General features: G+C 34.7%; 1 protein-coding gene across 7 annotated transcripts in view; it reads left to right on the top strand.

Annotated features, from left to right (window-relative positions):
- Smad2 (SMAD family member 2) overlaps positions 1 to 14,337 on the top strand; it is an 85,353-nt gene that overhangs the window by 41,789 nt on the left and 29,227 nt on the right. For 4 of the 7 annotated variants that reach the window (XM_074069862.1, XM_074069860.1, XM_074069864.1 and 1 more), the window contains exons 3-4: positions 12,312 to 12,401; positions 13,379 to 13,572. In XM_074069862.1, coding sequence (XP_073925963.1) covers positions 12,312 to 12,401; positions 13,379 to 13,572 — 284 coding nt within the window. Of the gene's footprint in view, positions 1 to 9,828; positions 10,073 to 12,311; positions 12,402 to 13,378; positions 13,573 to 14,337 lie in introns of those variants that run through there. The other 3 variants (XM_074069863.1, XM_074069865.1, XM_020185442.2) reach the window with 2 other exon arrangements.

Raw genomic sequence — 14,337 nt, forward strand, 5'->3', positions numbered from 1 at the left:
GCAGCAAACAAATGAAAGTTAAATTAAGAAAAATAATTCTGTGAATAGTAGTATCAGTAAAACTAAAATAATTAGGAATGTATTTTTCTTGAAAGATACAATTTTCCACCATGAAATTTCAAAGCTTTGCTGAGAGAAATTAGGCAAAGTAAATGAAGAGGTTATGTTCTCACCAGACTGCCATTCCCTCACATTAAAAACTGTGCGAAATTCAAGTAGCATAACACACCAGAGAAACAAAAATTGGAAGATTTTAGAAAGGATTGGACAGTTGGAAGAAGGGAATGGCATGGAGTGAATTTTTCTTTTATTCATGCAGAGTTTGCAGGATAGCTAAAATTCCAACACAAAACCCACTGTCTTTCTGGCTTCTTCAGGTCAGAGTTTGGAGCAACCATTACTGTGAAAGAGTCGGGGGAAGAATCCTAGTGAGTGAAGAGGTACAGAAGGAGAGACTCAGATTTGACTTATAAATTTGTTGAAGTCTCTCGTTGGTCCCTAAAACTAACGTTTATTGGGCAGATTTAGGGCAACCCTGCTGAAGGTAAAGAAAGTAATTCAAATTGCTCAAAGACAGGTTTGCAGAGTGAGTTCAACCAAATGAATGTTGCCTACTAAAACAAAACTAAGCTTATTGAACTTAGGTTCTCCATCACAGCATTCACCATGCCAGCATGCATGCTAAATTATGTAGAGTAGGAGAAGCAAATATGACCCATTCTCAGGAGGAGATCAACATAAGATGGCCTATATGTTAAACTCATAGATGATAAATGGACAGATACATCATGTTCGTGAGTTGTAAAAAACCAAATAATGTTAAACTTTAGTGTGCTTAAAATACCTCTCATAATACTGTGATACTGACATAAAAACAAGCAAGTGAAATAAAACAAGTAAAACTTAATATGGTCGTTTGGTTTTCTTTTCAACAATAATGCTAAGGCAGTCTAATAGGGAAAGGGAAGTCTTTCAACAGCAATAACAAAAACCAGTTGGAATAGCTGAGTAGCCACATAAAAGAACAAGCCTGATCCCACTTGATGTTATTTAGAAAAATTAATTCTTACCAGCCATCATTGTTCTCACTCAGAAGCTAAAACTATAAAGGTTGTACAAGAAAATATAGAGAATGACTGTATTTGTGATTTGGGAGTAGATGGTTTTTAAAAAGACTGAAAATAATAACTGAGAAAAAGTTGATAAGTTAGATTTCATCAGTATTATAAGCATCTCATCAAAAGACATTCCTAAAAAATGAATAAGCAAGTCAGAGTGGAAGAAAATAATTGTAAAACACTTCTGAAAGGATTATTTCCAAAATTTCGAGGGAATTACTGTAATTCAGTAATGAGAAGATAGCCCAATATTTAAAAATGGACAAGAGATTTGCATACTTCACAAAAGAAGATATAAAGATAGAGCGAGGACATGGAAAAGTATACAGTATCAGCCACCAGGAAAACACAAATTAAAACCACAAGGAAACCCCACTACATAACCACCAGAATATAATTACTAAATAGACTGACTATCCCAGGAGCTCTTCATATAGAGGGAGGGAATGTGAAATGGTACTTCCATTCTGAAATCAGATATAGCAGTTATTATAAAACTAAGCAGGCACCTACCCAGTATCTCGAGTTTTATTTCTAGGTATCTGCCCAAGAGAGATGAAAGCATATGTCCACAAAAAGACATGTACTTGCTTGAGCATTCACCAGCAACTTTAATCTTGGTAGTAACAGCCTGGCAACTGGTCAGATGTCCATCAATGAAAGAATGACTAAACAAACTCTGATCTGTTTGTGTCATGGAAAATGTACTGCTGTCATATACATTAACTTGGATGAATATCAGAATCATCATACTGAGTCAGGTGGAACCTCAAAGAGTAAATACTGTATATTTGTATAACATTCTATGAGACACTAAATCTATGATGGAAAAAAATTAGATCAGTTACTTTTGGGGGTAGGGGAATAGAGGGCAGAAATTAACTGAGAAAGGAGCATGAGTAATGGTCTTGACAGGATTGAGAAAAATTTGATGAAATTAAAAAAAAAAAACAGTACTATTAAGATTTGTATTTCCTGGCCAGATACCAGTGGCTCATTCCTATAATCCTAGCTGCTTGGGGGTGGCAATGGGGCTGAGATGGGGAGGATTGAGGTTTGAAGCCAGCCTGGGCAAACAGTTCACAAGACCCATCTCCAAAATAACCAGAGCAAAATGGACTGGAGGTGTGGCTCAAGCAGCAGAATGCTTGCTTTGTAAGTGCCTGCTCTCTCATACTGGGACTTAATTCAGGCACATGCTAATTAAGTATTCTATCTTTGAGCTACATCTCTAGCCTTACTATATCATTTTTAATGTATTGAAAAATAGGTACGTTACTGGATAAATACCGGGAAGGCTAAGTGGCTATATACATGATAAAACAAATAAAGCAAATGTTCCTTATAGAATCTAGCTGATGAGTTTATATGCAGGTACTCTTAATTTCAACAAATGCTTGAATTTTTTGTAATACACTAGGGGCTGGGGTGTTCATTTACTAAGATATCCAAGAAGTTAGAGTAAATGTTTGGAGATTTGGAACTTTTTTCTGAGGTCTTTCCCCAACAGGTTTGCTTGATTTTTATAGATCAGTTCCATAGTTTTGTGTAGGCTTTCATAACAGAATGGGTTGTTAAAGTTCTTCCATAGGAGTAATTTCATGAGTATTGAAGACGTTGGAATAAAACTGCTCCTGACGTTTCAGGACATAGGTTTGAACTTTTTTCCCTTGTGTTATTGGTTAGCAAGATTCAACATTACCAATTTTAAAAAATTTTGTGTGCTTGTATGGTTATATAAGTAAGCTGAGTAGATAGCACTGTTTAGGGAACTCCCGTGAACGGTCCCTCCATAGCTCAGGGACCTGGAATCTAGGCATGCCCTGTTGTGTTCTAAAACTTGGAGTGAACCTCTAACATTCTAGGATCACATTTGGTGACTGAGTTTGTCTTCGAGTGACTTTATTTAATATTTCATTGCTACAGGGTAAGTTAGAGAACTTTCTACACAGGGTGAGAGGTTACACCAGCAAAGGACCTGGTGAATAAATGGGCTCCAGATTTAATTATTGTCAAATTATGCCTTAATGATGAAGGAATGTAAGGCTCACTAACTGTTGTTGGTCATTCAGTATTTTGAAACGAATTTCCTGCTACTTTCAACATTTCTTCTTTATTTTATTTAAGAATACCCAAGTTTTTAAAAGATAGTTTTGAGGATTTGTAATTATAGCAACTTAAAAAATAGCACTTTCAACCAGTTTCTCAGTCAGGCTTGTCTGCATCCTGTAAGCAAAAGTACAGGGAAAATATATATCAACCTGGCACTTAGCACATTCGTTGTGTGATGTTTGAGTTACTTATCTGCATATGTTTTTTTTTCTCTTTTTTGGAAAATAATGGTAATGCTAATTCACCTTACAGGGTTGATCAATCACATAGTGCCTGTAAAGTACTTTGAATAATGTCAGGTAGATAGTAAATGCTTAAAATAAGCATGGATAACTTTTGAATAAGTTTTCTGTGGATAGTGAAAACTTCTTAATTGTTTACTAGTGTCCTTTGTTAATTTGTCAAGGACAAAGTCGTTTCTGAGGTGCCTTTCTTTGGTGTGGTAGAGGGAAAATGAAAAGCTGTGGAGGGAGGCATCCTCTTCCTTTCCATTCCCCATCTACAGCGATATGGCATTCATAAATATAGTGTATTCAGTTGTGGGAACGTCTTTTTATTGTAATGATCTTTTGATTCCTGGGTTTCTTAAGATACAAACTTTTAGCCTTGCTAGTCATATATAAAAATGGAAGGGCTATTCTCTTATAAGGAGACATAATTACGGGTGTGTCATAGTTTCAGGTTATTCCCTGGGAGTCCACATTACATGAGATAGAGCAGGAGTCTCAAGTCAGGTTTCTTTTGTTGGTACTATTCTGCTAATTTATTAACTACTTTAATTGTACTCAGTGTTCAACATGCTTTAATCTTTTCACAGGGACAACCTAGATTCTTATCCCTTTTGATTTCTAGAAGAAACACTATTCAGGCAAGAAGGTCATGAAAAATAACAAAGTAGTAAAGCATTGAGGTTTATTATTTTTGGCTTTGGTTATTTGACTGTTAACAGTAAAACTTACAAATATGACAGGAACAATAAAACTAGTTTAAAGATTTAGCCTATTTTTTGAAATGTACCATTTCTTGCCTAAAGTCAGTGCTTGCTTTTTATTTTTTATTTTTTTCCTCAGGCTGGGAGTTGAACCCACGGCCTTGGGCAAGGCAAGCACTCTATTACTGAGCTATATCCTCAGTCCTTGGTTATTTTAAGATTGGTTTTGCTATGTAGCCCAGGCTGACCTCAAATTCATGATCCTCCTTCCTCAGCCTCTGGAGTGCTGGAACTTCAGGAATGCACCACCATGCCTGGACTATTTGAACTTAGTTCTTTTTTTTTTTTCCCATTTCTGTTTTTGGCAATACTGGGTTATGAATTTAGGGCTTTGTGCTTGCAAGGCAGATTCTATTGCTTGAGCCATACCTCCAGCCGTTTTTTCTCTGGTAATTTTTGAGATGGGGTTTCCCTGTTTGCCCAGGCCAACATAGATTGAGATCTTCTACTTCAGGCTTACCATTGTTGTAATGCCTGGTGCATACCACCACACCCAGTTTTTTTGCACGTTGAAAATGGGGGTCTTCCAAATTGTTTTTGCCCAGGCTGGCCTGGAGCTGCAGTTTTCCCAATCTCAGTCTCCTGCATATTGGGGATGACAGGCGCAAACTACCACACCACCCCGCTATTGGTTGAGATGGGTTCTCACTAACTTTTTACCTGGGTTGGCCTGAAACATGATCCTCCCAATTTTATCCCCTCAAGTAGCTAGGGTTACAGGCTTGAGCCACTGGCATCCAGCTTTGAACTTAGTTCTTGTTGCTTCTCTTTTATCTCCTGGTAACAAGTAAGTGAATAAATATACATGGCCTGTGGTTAAAAGTATATTAACACCAACATATAATGTCTGAGGATGACTGAACCAGAGTGCAAAATGTTCATGTAGATGGGAGTATAAAATATGTATACTAGGATATAATTTGTAAATTGTACAACTAGATTTAAATTTTTAACTTAAGTTTTCAAAGGTCATTTTATTCTTAGATGAAGAACATGTTCAGTGTGTTAATTTTCTTGGTACTTATTATGAATATGATCAGTGGGGGAATTTGATAAGGATTTCTTCCAGATGTGCTGCCAAGTGATTTGGTTAATCTAGTGATACTCTCTCTGTATTATGGTTGGTGTATAGTGTTTTTTAAGACTTTAATAGCTGTTTCAATTCTTCCCCACATTTTTTTTTCATTCAAGTTAGCTATATAAGAAAGTTACACAATTGATAGGGAATAATTCACCTTTGAAAATTGTGTCCATACAAAGAACTTTGCTTGAGATACTTAACACAGGTGTGCTTGCTCATCTGTCTGCATATTGATGTAACAGTGTCATTGTGAATGGTTTTATGGTATATTGTATCTTCAACAGATTATTATATTCTGTGTTAATTGCTTTAGTAAACACTATCAAATTTTGATTAGATAAAATATTAGACCAATTTTTGCATGGTATTTTTCAACACTTAAAGAGTTTTACAAATGTCCTAAAGTTAGTTGGCTAAATAAACTTGTGAAATGTTGAGCTCATGTGTTTGAGATATTGCTATCATTGTTATAAATAATAAAACTTCAGTCCCCAGTACCACAAAACCAAAAACAACAATAAAAAAACCATAATTATTTTTTTAGGATATGTTGTTGATTTCATATACCAAGTATTTTTATTAGTTCAACCTTTTGTTAGTGTAAATTTCACTATCTTTTATACTTGAAAACACTTGCTGTTATGCAGATTCATGGTTTTTACATTTGAGTACTGTATAGACATTTCCCATGGATGTCCCTTAATACTGTTTCAGTGTATGAAAAAATAATTTAGTGCCAGGATAATGCTTGTCAAAATACCAATTTATTCTTAGTTATGAAGTCAATACAATTCTATCATCAGTTTAATGAATGATGGATGCTGCCGTTACAAAGCTTGCAAGTTATTGTGATGTCTCTAATACATGTAAAGGTCTACACAGTGCTTGGCATGTAATAGCTAGCTATGAAGGCAATTGTTATTAAATATATTTCATTGACTCTTAGATATACATTTTTTTACTTAATGATGCCTCTTGTAAATAAAATTTGAAGTGTTTTTAAAGTGTCAAACTAGTGCTGCATTTTAAAGTAGACAATAGATAACACCTTAGATTGATTGCAAGTTATTGAATGTGTAAAAAGCCTCTTCTGTAGTTATAGTCAATAATTACATCTTATTTTTTTGCATTCATTTCTTTTAATATTTTCTTAGGAGTTGGCTATAACAGCAGTTATAGCTCACATTCCTTATTGACAAAATGCAAACCCAGTAAACCTATTTTTTCTCAATGTATTTAAAATGTTATGATTAAGTATAATTATAATCCAGTTTTGTACTATAAAAATAGTAATTGAATCAAATATCTTATTTGCTGAGTACTCAGCACACAAAGACCTTTGATTAGACAGAAGAATTGACCTATAAGGAAGAGTGGGTGATTAAAACTGCCTGATGTAAGCCTTCTAAACAGTGCCTTAAAAATTGGTTGGCTTGCTAGGTATACTAAGAAATTGGTAATGAAGTCAAAATGTCACTAAGAAAAAATTGACATAAAAATGTGGAAGAAATTGGTACCAAAGGCCCATGTTAGACAGAGAGAACATTGTGTCAGAAAAGAATTAAGAGGGCCCAGGATGGCATGTAACTATTACTTGTCTCCTATGGTAATGCCCCAAGTGAGCTTGAAATGACAAGAGTAGAAAACAGTCTACTAAGCCCTTAATGCTTAGTTACCTAAGGATTAGAAGCAAATCTTTTTATGGAAATGTCAAGATGATATTGACTCACATTTAATTCTGTAGCAGTATTTTTTTTTGTTTCATTTGTTTAATTTTGGCAAAAGACATTCCTATAGTTTTAAGTAAATGCTTATGTACATATACACAGGTATTTATATACATTCAAACATATACTTAAGTCTGCCCTCCCCTCCTGGTCTCTGCTTCTAATAACTACTGTTCCTAGGTGTGGGGTGTGTGTGTGTGTTTATGCATATGTAAGAAAATTCTTGTAGATTTTACCTGTCCTTTTTTGTTACTAAACAGAGTGTAACATGTTATACATTTAGTATTGCGCTTGTTTTTTTACCCACTTAATATTTTAGAGATCTTTCCATATCAATTCATAGGAAGCCTTTATCATGTGTTAATTGCCATATGAGGTGTTTTGTTTGTTTTTCGTCTACTTTCTGTTCTGGTTTTGCTTTGAGTTGCTTTGTGAATACTTTTTTTTTTTTTTTTTTTGTAAAATTTTCATACGATTAAGTGCTCAAACCACGTGTTTAAATTGTATTTGACAAATGTGTATGACAATGTATCCTCAAGAGCATTTCAATTACTCAAGAAAGTTCCTACTCTTTCCCAATCATTTTGTAGGCAACCACTGTTTAAATGTTTTTCATTTCAGTGTGTTTTGCCCCTTGTAGAATTTCCTGTAAATGGAATCATTCAGTATTTAGTCTTTAATGTTAGTTTCTTTTGATCAACAGGCTTATTTCTGAGACTGATCGAAATCAGTAAATTTTTTTCAAGATTATTTTGTTATTCATGGATTGCCTTTTAAATTTTTGGTTGCTTTCCAAATTACAATATGCATCCTTTGCTTTGTAACAGTATAGCTGCTTTAATATCTTCTTTTGCTTGTGCTGTTCTTTATAAATAATATCCACATACTTTTTGAGTTACAATTTTTGGTGTAATCTATTATATCTTATAGAAATTAATAGGAAAGAATGTCACCTTTTACATTTATTTATATATTTAACACTTTCTAATTCTCTTAATTTTTCCCATGATTTTGAGTTTCCATCCAATGTTATTTCTCTTTATTCTGAAGAACTTTCTTTAGCATTGCTTTTGTGCCAGGTCTGCTAGTGACAAGTTCTCACAGTTTTTGTTCATATGAACATGTTTTTATTTTGATCACTTTTTACTTGGTTATAGACTTGTAGGTTGATAGGTTTTTCTTCACTTTTCAGTTCTGTAAACATGTTTCCTTGTCTTCTGACTTTCATTGTTTGTGATGAAAAATTTTTGGCTTTTGTGCCACTGCATATAATGGATTTTTCTGCCCCTGGCTGCTGCCAAACATAAAGATGATACGATTTAAAAGCAGTAAGAAGAGATTTTATTCAGTAACTACTATAGTAGTGGAAGGGTTGCATTCAACTCTGATTTACATAGCAGTGACTGGACATTAAAGGGAAGATGAAAGAACAGGGAAGGAGTGTGAGCAGGGGCTCAGGCAAAGTTCAGGAAGTGAAAAATTACAAAAACCAGTAGAAGAGCTGTTCAGTGTTTGCAATTAGGCTCATCTGTCTGTATGTTAACTGACTTTTATTGAAGTTAGGGTTCTTCCTTCCCTTAGCTTGGGAGCAGGGGAAATACTGATAATTAAATTTCCAAAGGATGGCTTTTAGGGATTTGAGAAAACGTCTCCTGATTTGTAGGAGATAAATATATCTCTGGATTAGCCACGAAGTATTTATAATAGAAGTACTGTAAGAAAGAAAGAGGGAAGAGTTGAGTGGAACAAGGGGTAAGTTCTCTTGGCAGCCTTGAGCTTTTATTGATAAGAACTCAAAGGGGGTTCAGATTATCCCTGACTTGGGCTGCTAGGAACAATTCTAGAATTTCGAGGGGTTTGTTTTTGCACTTGTTGCTGTTTCAAAATTTTTCTTTCCTTTGTCTTTAGCAATATGATATACCTAAGAATGATTTTCATCTTACTTGACCTCCACTGAGTTTCTTGAATGAATAAATTTAGTTGTTCACTAACCTGAAAATGTTTTAAGAGTTGAGAATGTTTTAGCCATTTTTATTACAAATATTTTTTTCTGACCTGTTCTTTTTCTGAGACTGCACATGTTACTGAGATTATTCATTTTGTTAATCTAATTTCAGGTCTTCTGATTAGGTATTCTCCAAATTGGCTGACTTGTTTGTCTTCTCCAACCATCAGGTTAAACTTTTATTTGTGAGTTTGTAATTTCCAGTTCTAGTATATCTGTTTGATTCATTTTCGCAGTTTCCATTACTCAGCTGAGATTCCTAATCTGTTCATTAAATTCGTTTCATAATAGCTACTTTAAAATTCTTACCTGCTAGTTTATCTTGGAGTCTGTTTCTATTGACTTTTTGTTCTGACAAGGGATAATATTTTCCAGTTTCTTCATGTTTAGTTACATTGTAGTGACTGAATTTTGTTATGTGCCTCTAAAGAGAAGTGATTTTTGTTCTAGCAGGTGGTTTTGAGTAGCTTCAAATTCCATACTTTCCTTCTGATGTGGGAAAACAGCTGGTGTCTGGGTTCTTTAATTTGTTTTTGTTTTTGCTTTTTGACAGCACTGAGGTTTGAATTCAGGGCCTGACACTTGCTAGGCAAAAACTCTACCACTTGAGCTACCCCATCAGCCCTTCCCCCCCCTCCTCGCCCCCCCAGACCAGGCCTCCTTGTGAACTCTTTGCCTGGGGCTGACTTTGAACCATGATCCTCCTGATCTCTGCATCCTAAGTAGCTACAATTACAGGTGGAGCCACCAGCACACAGTGGGTGGGATCTCAGTTTTTATAGCCTTCCAAGTACTGGTTTCGCCACAGTCCCACAGCCTGTCCATATGTGTCATTGAGGGCACAGTGATGTATTTGGGCAGGGTTCATAGTCCTATTTTCATGATTTTTCCCTTCCTGTGGCTCTCTTATTTCCAGTTAAAAAGTGCAGTTCTCTGCTTGCATTGCAGTTGACCAGCCTCTAGCTCGGCCTAGGGAATGACCTCCGGCAGAAAGCTGTGGAATTGCAGCTCATCCAGTGTGCCTTTCCTCTTCCACAGGTTGCAATGCTTTCAGTTTTTATCTTTCTGTGCTGTTTTCAGGTAGTTCATTATTACATTTGGTTCAGAGTTTATTACCTGCTGTACATTACTGTCCTCTTTTGTTTATGTATGCTTCCACTACTTTCAGCTTTTTCTGTTATTGACAATTTATAATGTGTTTTAGGATCTGGTAGGGCCAGTCTCTACTCTTCTTTCTCAGAGTTTTCCTGGGCATATGTATTTATTTTGGTATGTTGGGGTAATCTTGTCTGGATCATATAAGTTTATTTTTATTGAGATTGCATCAAATACATAAATTTGGTAGAATTGATTGTTCTTGAATATAGTGATAATTGGCTTTTTGTCTATGGACATGTTTTTCTCAATAATGTACTTTTGCATTTAGTTATGTTTAAAATGTTTCTTTGTACAATTTTGACACATTTATAAAATTACACTATTTCTAGTTTTGTATATTTTGTTATTAATTGGATTCATGCAAAAATATGTTTTATATAAACAAGCAGATTTTACTAGCCAGAAGTAAATTTAATCTTTTAAAATAAATTTTCCAGTCTTTATGAGGGAGGTATTACAATAAGTGATAGAACTAAGGCTTAAATATATCTTGTGATGGTAGTCAGAAAGTGGCTGCGTTAAGAGCTGGGGTCTGGGTCTGTCTGCATCTAGATTGATTGCATGTTCTTAACAACTGCTGGTTTTTCTTTGATTCATTACAAACCTTAAATAGAGCACAACTTAAGCTCCTCATACTCTATTTTAGATTGTGGTTCTCATGTTAGTCCTAGAGTAACTTGAGTGAAATGTTCCTTCTGGTGTCATTAGAACAAAATAACCTCAGATCTACACTGTGTTTAATCATTTTCCCAGAATTTTTTTTTCAAAGACAGAAGAATTACCTGTATACTATGCCTTACTTAATGAATAATTAGTACATCGTGCTATATGTTTCTAGTAGGTATTTGATTAATATTTTTTAAATGAAGGAACCACTTAATGTAATGGTTTTAAAATCAGTACATCTGTGGGGTATAAAGGAAAAGTTTAAATTGTCCTCTTATTTTTTGTCTTTTTTTTGACTTTTGTAGTTTGTGTCATTTGTACCCTAAAAAAGCAAAAGAATCTAAAATTTCCCAAGGCAGTGCAGGAAAATTTTTGAACATGTCTCCCTTCCTCCGCCCCTGCCGATTGCAGTTACTTTAGTCCATAAACAGGGCATGACATTTTCCTGCACCCAGGTGGCTCTGCAAGGGGACTTATAGCCCAGCATGCCATGGGATTGGGTTACTTAGCCTCAGAAGTCAGCACTTTCACCAGTGCCCTTGAAATATTGATCCAGTTAACTTACTAGCAATGTATAAATATGGAATTTAATCACTTGATTATTTTCAAAAGTTGTTTTGAAATGTCCCTTCTTCCTCTTTGAAATTTTGGTGACTTTGTAGTATGTAAAGAATAGAATCGAGTTTCAAATATTACTACCTCTGATTAATTTTTAAAATACAGTTTTGGACCTGAGTGATATGGCAGTCACACATTCCATTCCAAAAGTTCCTTTAAACTCTTCTTCCCACAGACCAGAAGTTCCTTTGAAATGAAGTATTGGTGGGGAAAATAGGGAGAATTATCTCTGGGCTGCCTATGTTCTAAAAGAAATGTGGAAGAAAAAATTTAAGCTTCACACTATTAGAATGACAGAACTCTACTTCTGTGTATTTTATAGTGAGAAGAGAGCAGTAAAACTGAATGTGTATGTATCACAATCAAATAACCTGAAAATCTTAACAGTGGATATGTTTGTTTTAATTGAAGCTAGTTATATTTAAAATACCAATTGACATGTCGTTTTAGATAAAATTTTTTGTTTTTTGCTCTTAGCTGAGTGATAAAATGAAGCACTGGTAGTAAGGCTGATGACAAAGGTATTAGCTCTTGTTTTGAATAGTATAAATTGGAAAGGAAATTACAGGTATGATCTCATTAAGCTAGAGAGGATTGGTGTTCACATTTTAAAAACATAATCATAACTTATCTGGAGTCACATGTTCCATTTTATTGGCTTCCTTCATATAGAAAATATAGTAACCAGCACTAAATGCCTTTGAAAAAGTGAAGCAGTGTATATTTTCTGGGTGAAGGAAGTATTCTGTACATTCTCCATGTTTTACATCATGGTATTTTGAATAACCATGCTTCCATGTTCACATCAATTTTTTGTTTTTCAATTTATGCACAGCACTTGCTCTGAAATTTGGGGACTGAGTACACCAAATACGATAGATCAGTGGGATACAACAGGCCTTTACAGCTTCTCTGAACAAACCAGGTGAATATTCTGCCCTCTGTTGAATCCTAGAGATCTTGTGGGAGGGGGGTTTTGGAAGACCTCTACTGGGTTTCATAGTATAATTTGCCTAGGATGTTTCCTTAATGTAAAATAAGGCATAGCATTTAAGATAACTGCTTGCCAATATTAAAAATATATTAAATGTTTCAACTGATGTTTTGGTCAATGCAATTTTAGTTTTTAATCTTTAAATTATTATATCCCCTAAGAACTTTGATAACTATACTCATTATAGCTCAAGATTAGATTTATTGTTGGCCTATTTTTTAAGTAGATACATGACCAGTTTTTGCTAAATTTGTTATCATCAAAAAATCTCATTTTTATACTAATACATATGTACTGAATATATATATTATATATATCACAGTTATCAGGCTAACTTGTTTTTCTGTTAATCTTTTTTTTTTTGAAACCACCTCATTTCTCTTTAAGTATATTGGTATTTATCCATTTCACCTCATCATATTCATCACCATCTACATCTGTGTGAGCTATTTAAACATACTTTAGTCACAGTCACAACTGAGTGATGAGTTACATTAGTCTGAGCAAGTTACTGTCACATCATTATTGATACTTATCCTTCACACTTCCTTTTTTGACTATTCAGTTATCTACAGAATTAATGCCCTTTGAAAGAGTTTTGCTTGTTAAAAATGTTAACAAAGATTTTTTCAAATGTAATCGTATGAAATTCTTTTTAAAAGATGAATTTTCCCCAACCGGTTAGCCTTTTATTGGCACGTGAGTCATTTATGTGGCATACTGATAGGAAGCATCTGCTAGTGTGCTGCTCACTGTATCAGCTCTGTTAAAGAGTGCACCTTTCTTCCTGCTTCTCACTCAAACTTTCTTTGTGATCTCAGTTTATTAATTTAGCCTTTTTGACTACATGTACTTTCTTTTTTTTTTCTTTTTAAAGTCCCCTTTCTTTTCTCCTTGCTTCCCAACAGGTCTCTAGATGGCCGCCTTCAGGTTTCACATCGAAAAGGGTTGCCACATGTTATATATTGCCGATTATGGCGCTGGCCTGATCTTCACAGTCATCATGAGCTCAAGGCAATTGAAAACTGCGAATATGCTTTTAATCTGAAAAAGGATGAAGTTTGTGTAAACCCTTACCACTACCAGAGAGTTGAAACACCAGGTAGGAAAACTGTAGGGGGTTTCCTGATTTTAAATTAAATGCTTGAACTTAAGTGTACTTAGGTACTCTTGTGATCCAGGGAAATTTTAGTGTAAAATTCTAATAAACTGTCTTAAATTGAGCATATAGTAGCTAAAAATGCTCTCTTGCTTTTTAAATTTTTTTTGGAAAAACATATCTTGGGGGATGGGAGGATGTTCAGTTCTTGGGATCCATCACTGTTGGATTGAATGTCAGCGTATGTGTCCAGGAATTCCATAGGCTGCTGCTGTTATAGTGAAACTGACAGAGCTCTTCCACCACCTCTCTGCTGCAGTGCTTATTTTCAAGCTTATTTTTGCTGTTTGAATGCTTTCAGAAGTACTTTAATGACAACATTTGTATATAAGTTTAGTGAAGCTCAAAGTAAGATTTTTCATTTAGTGTGTGCTTGAAACTAAAAAGAATAAATAAAGAAAGAAAGAAAGAAAGAAAGAAAGCTATTCTTTTTAGAAATTCCCTAAATCTGATATCACAAATCTAGGCAAATCTTGCCTCAACTCTTCCATTGGAATTTTATGAACTCTTAAACTGTAATTAGTACAGTGGATTATATAAGTTAAAGCCATCGTCAGATTTGTCAGTTTTTCAATAACTAGTTTAATACTAAATGAGTGGAACCTAACTTTAAAAAATTAAACTCTTGCCTTCTCTTTCCTTTTGAAAACTTTCAATAAACTCCCTCCATGGCTTTGCTCCTTGCCATTAACTGGTTCCTTTAACTCT

The sequence above is a fragment of the Castor canadensis genome, chromosome 4 (assembly GCF_047511655.1).
Source record: "Castor canadensis chromosome 4, mCasCan1.hap1v2, whole genome shotgun sequence".
Taxonomy (NCBI): Eukaryota; Metazoa; Chordata; class Mammalia; order Rodentia; family Castoridae; genus Castor; species Castor canadensis.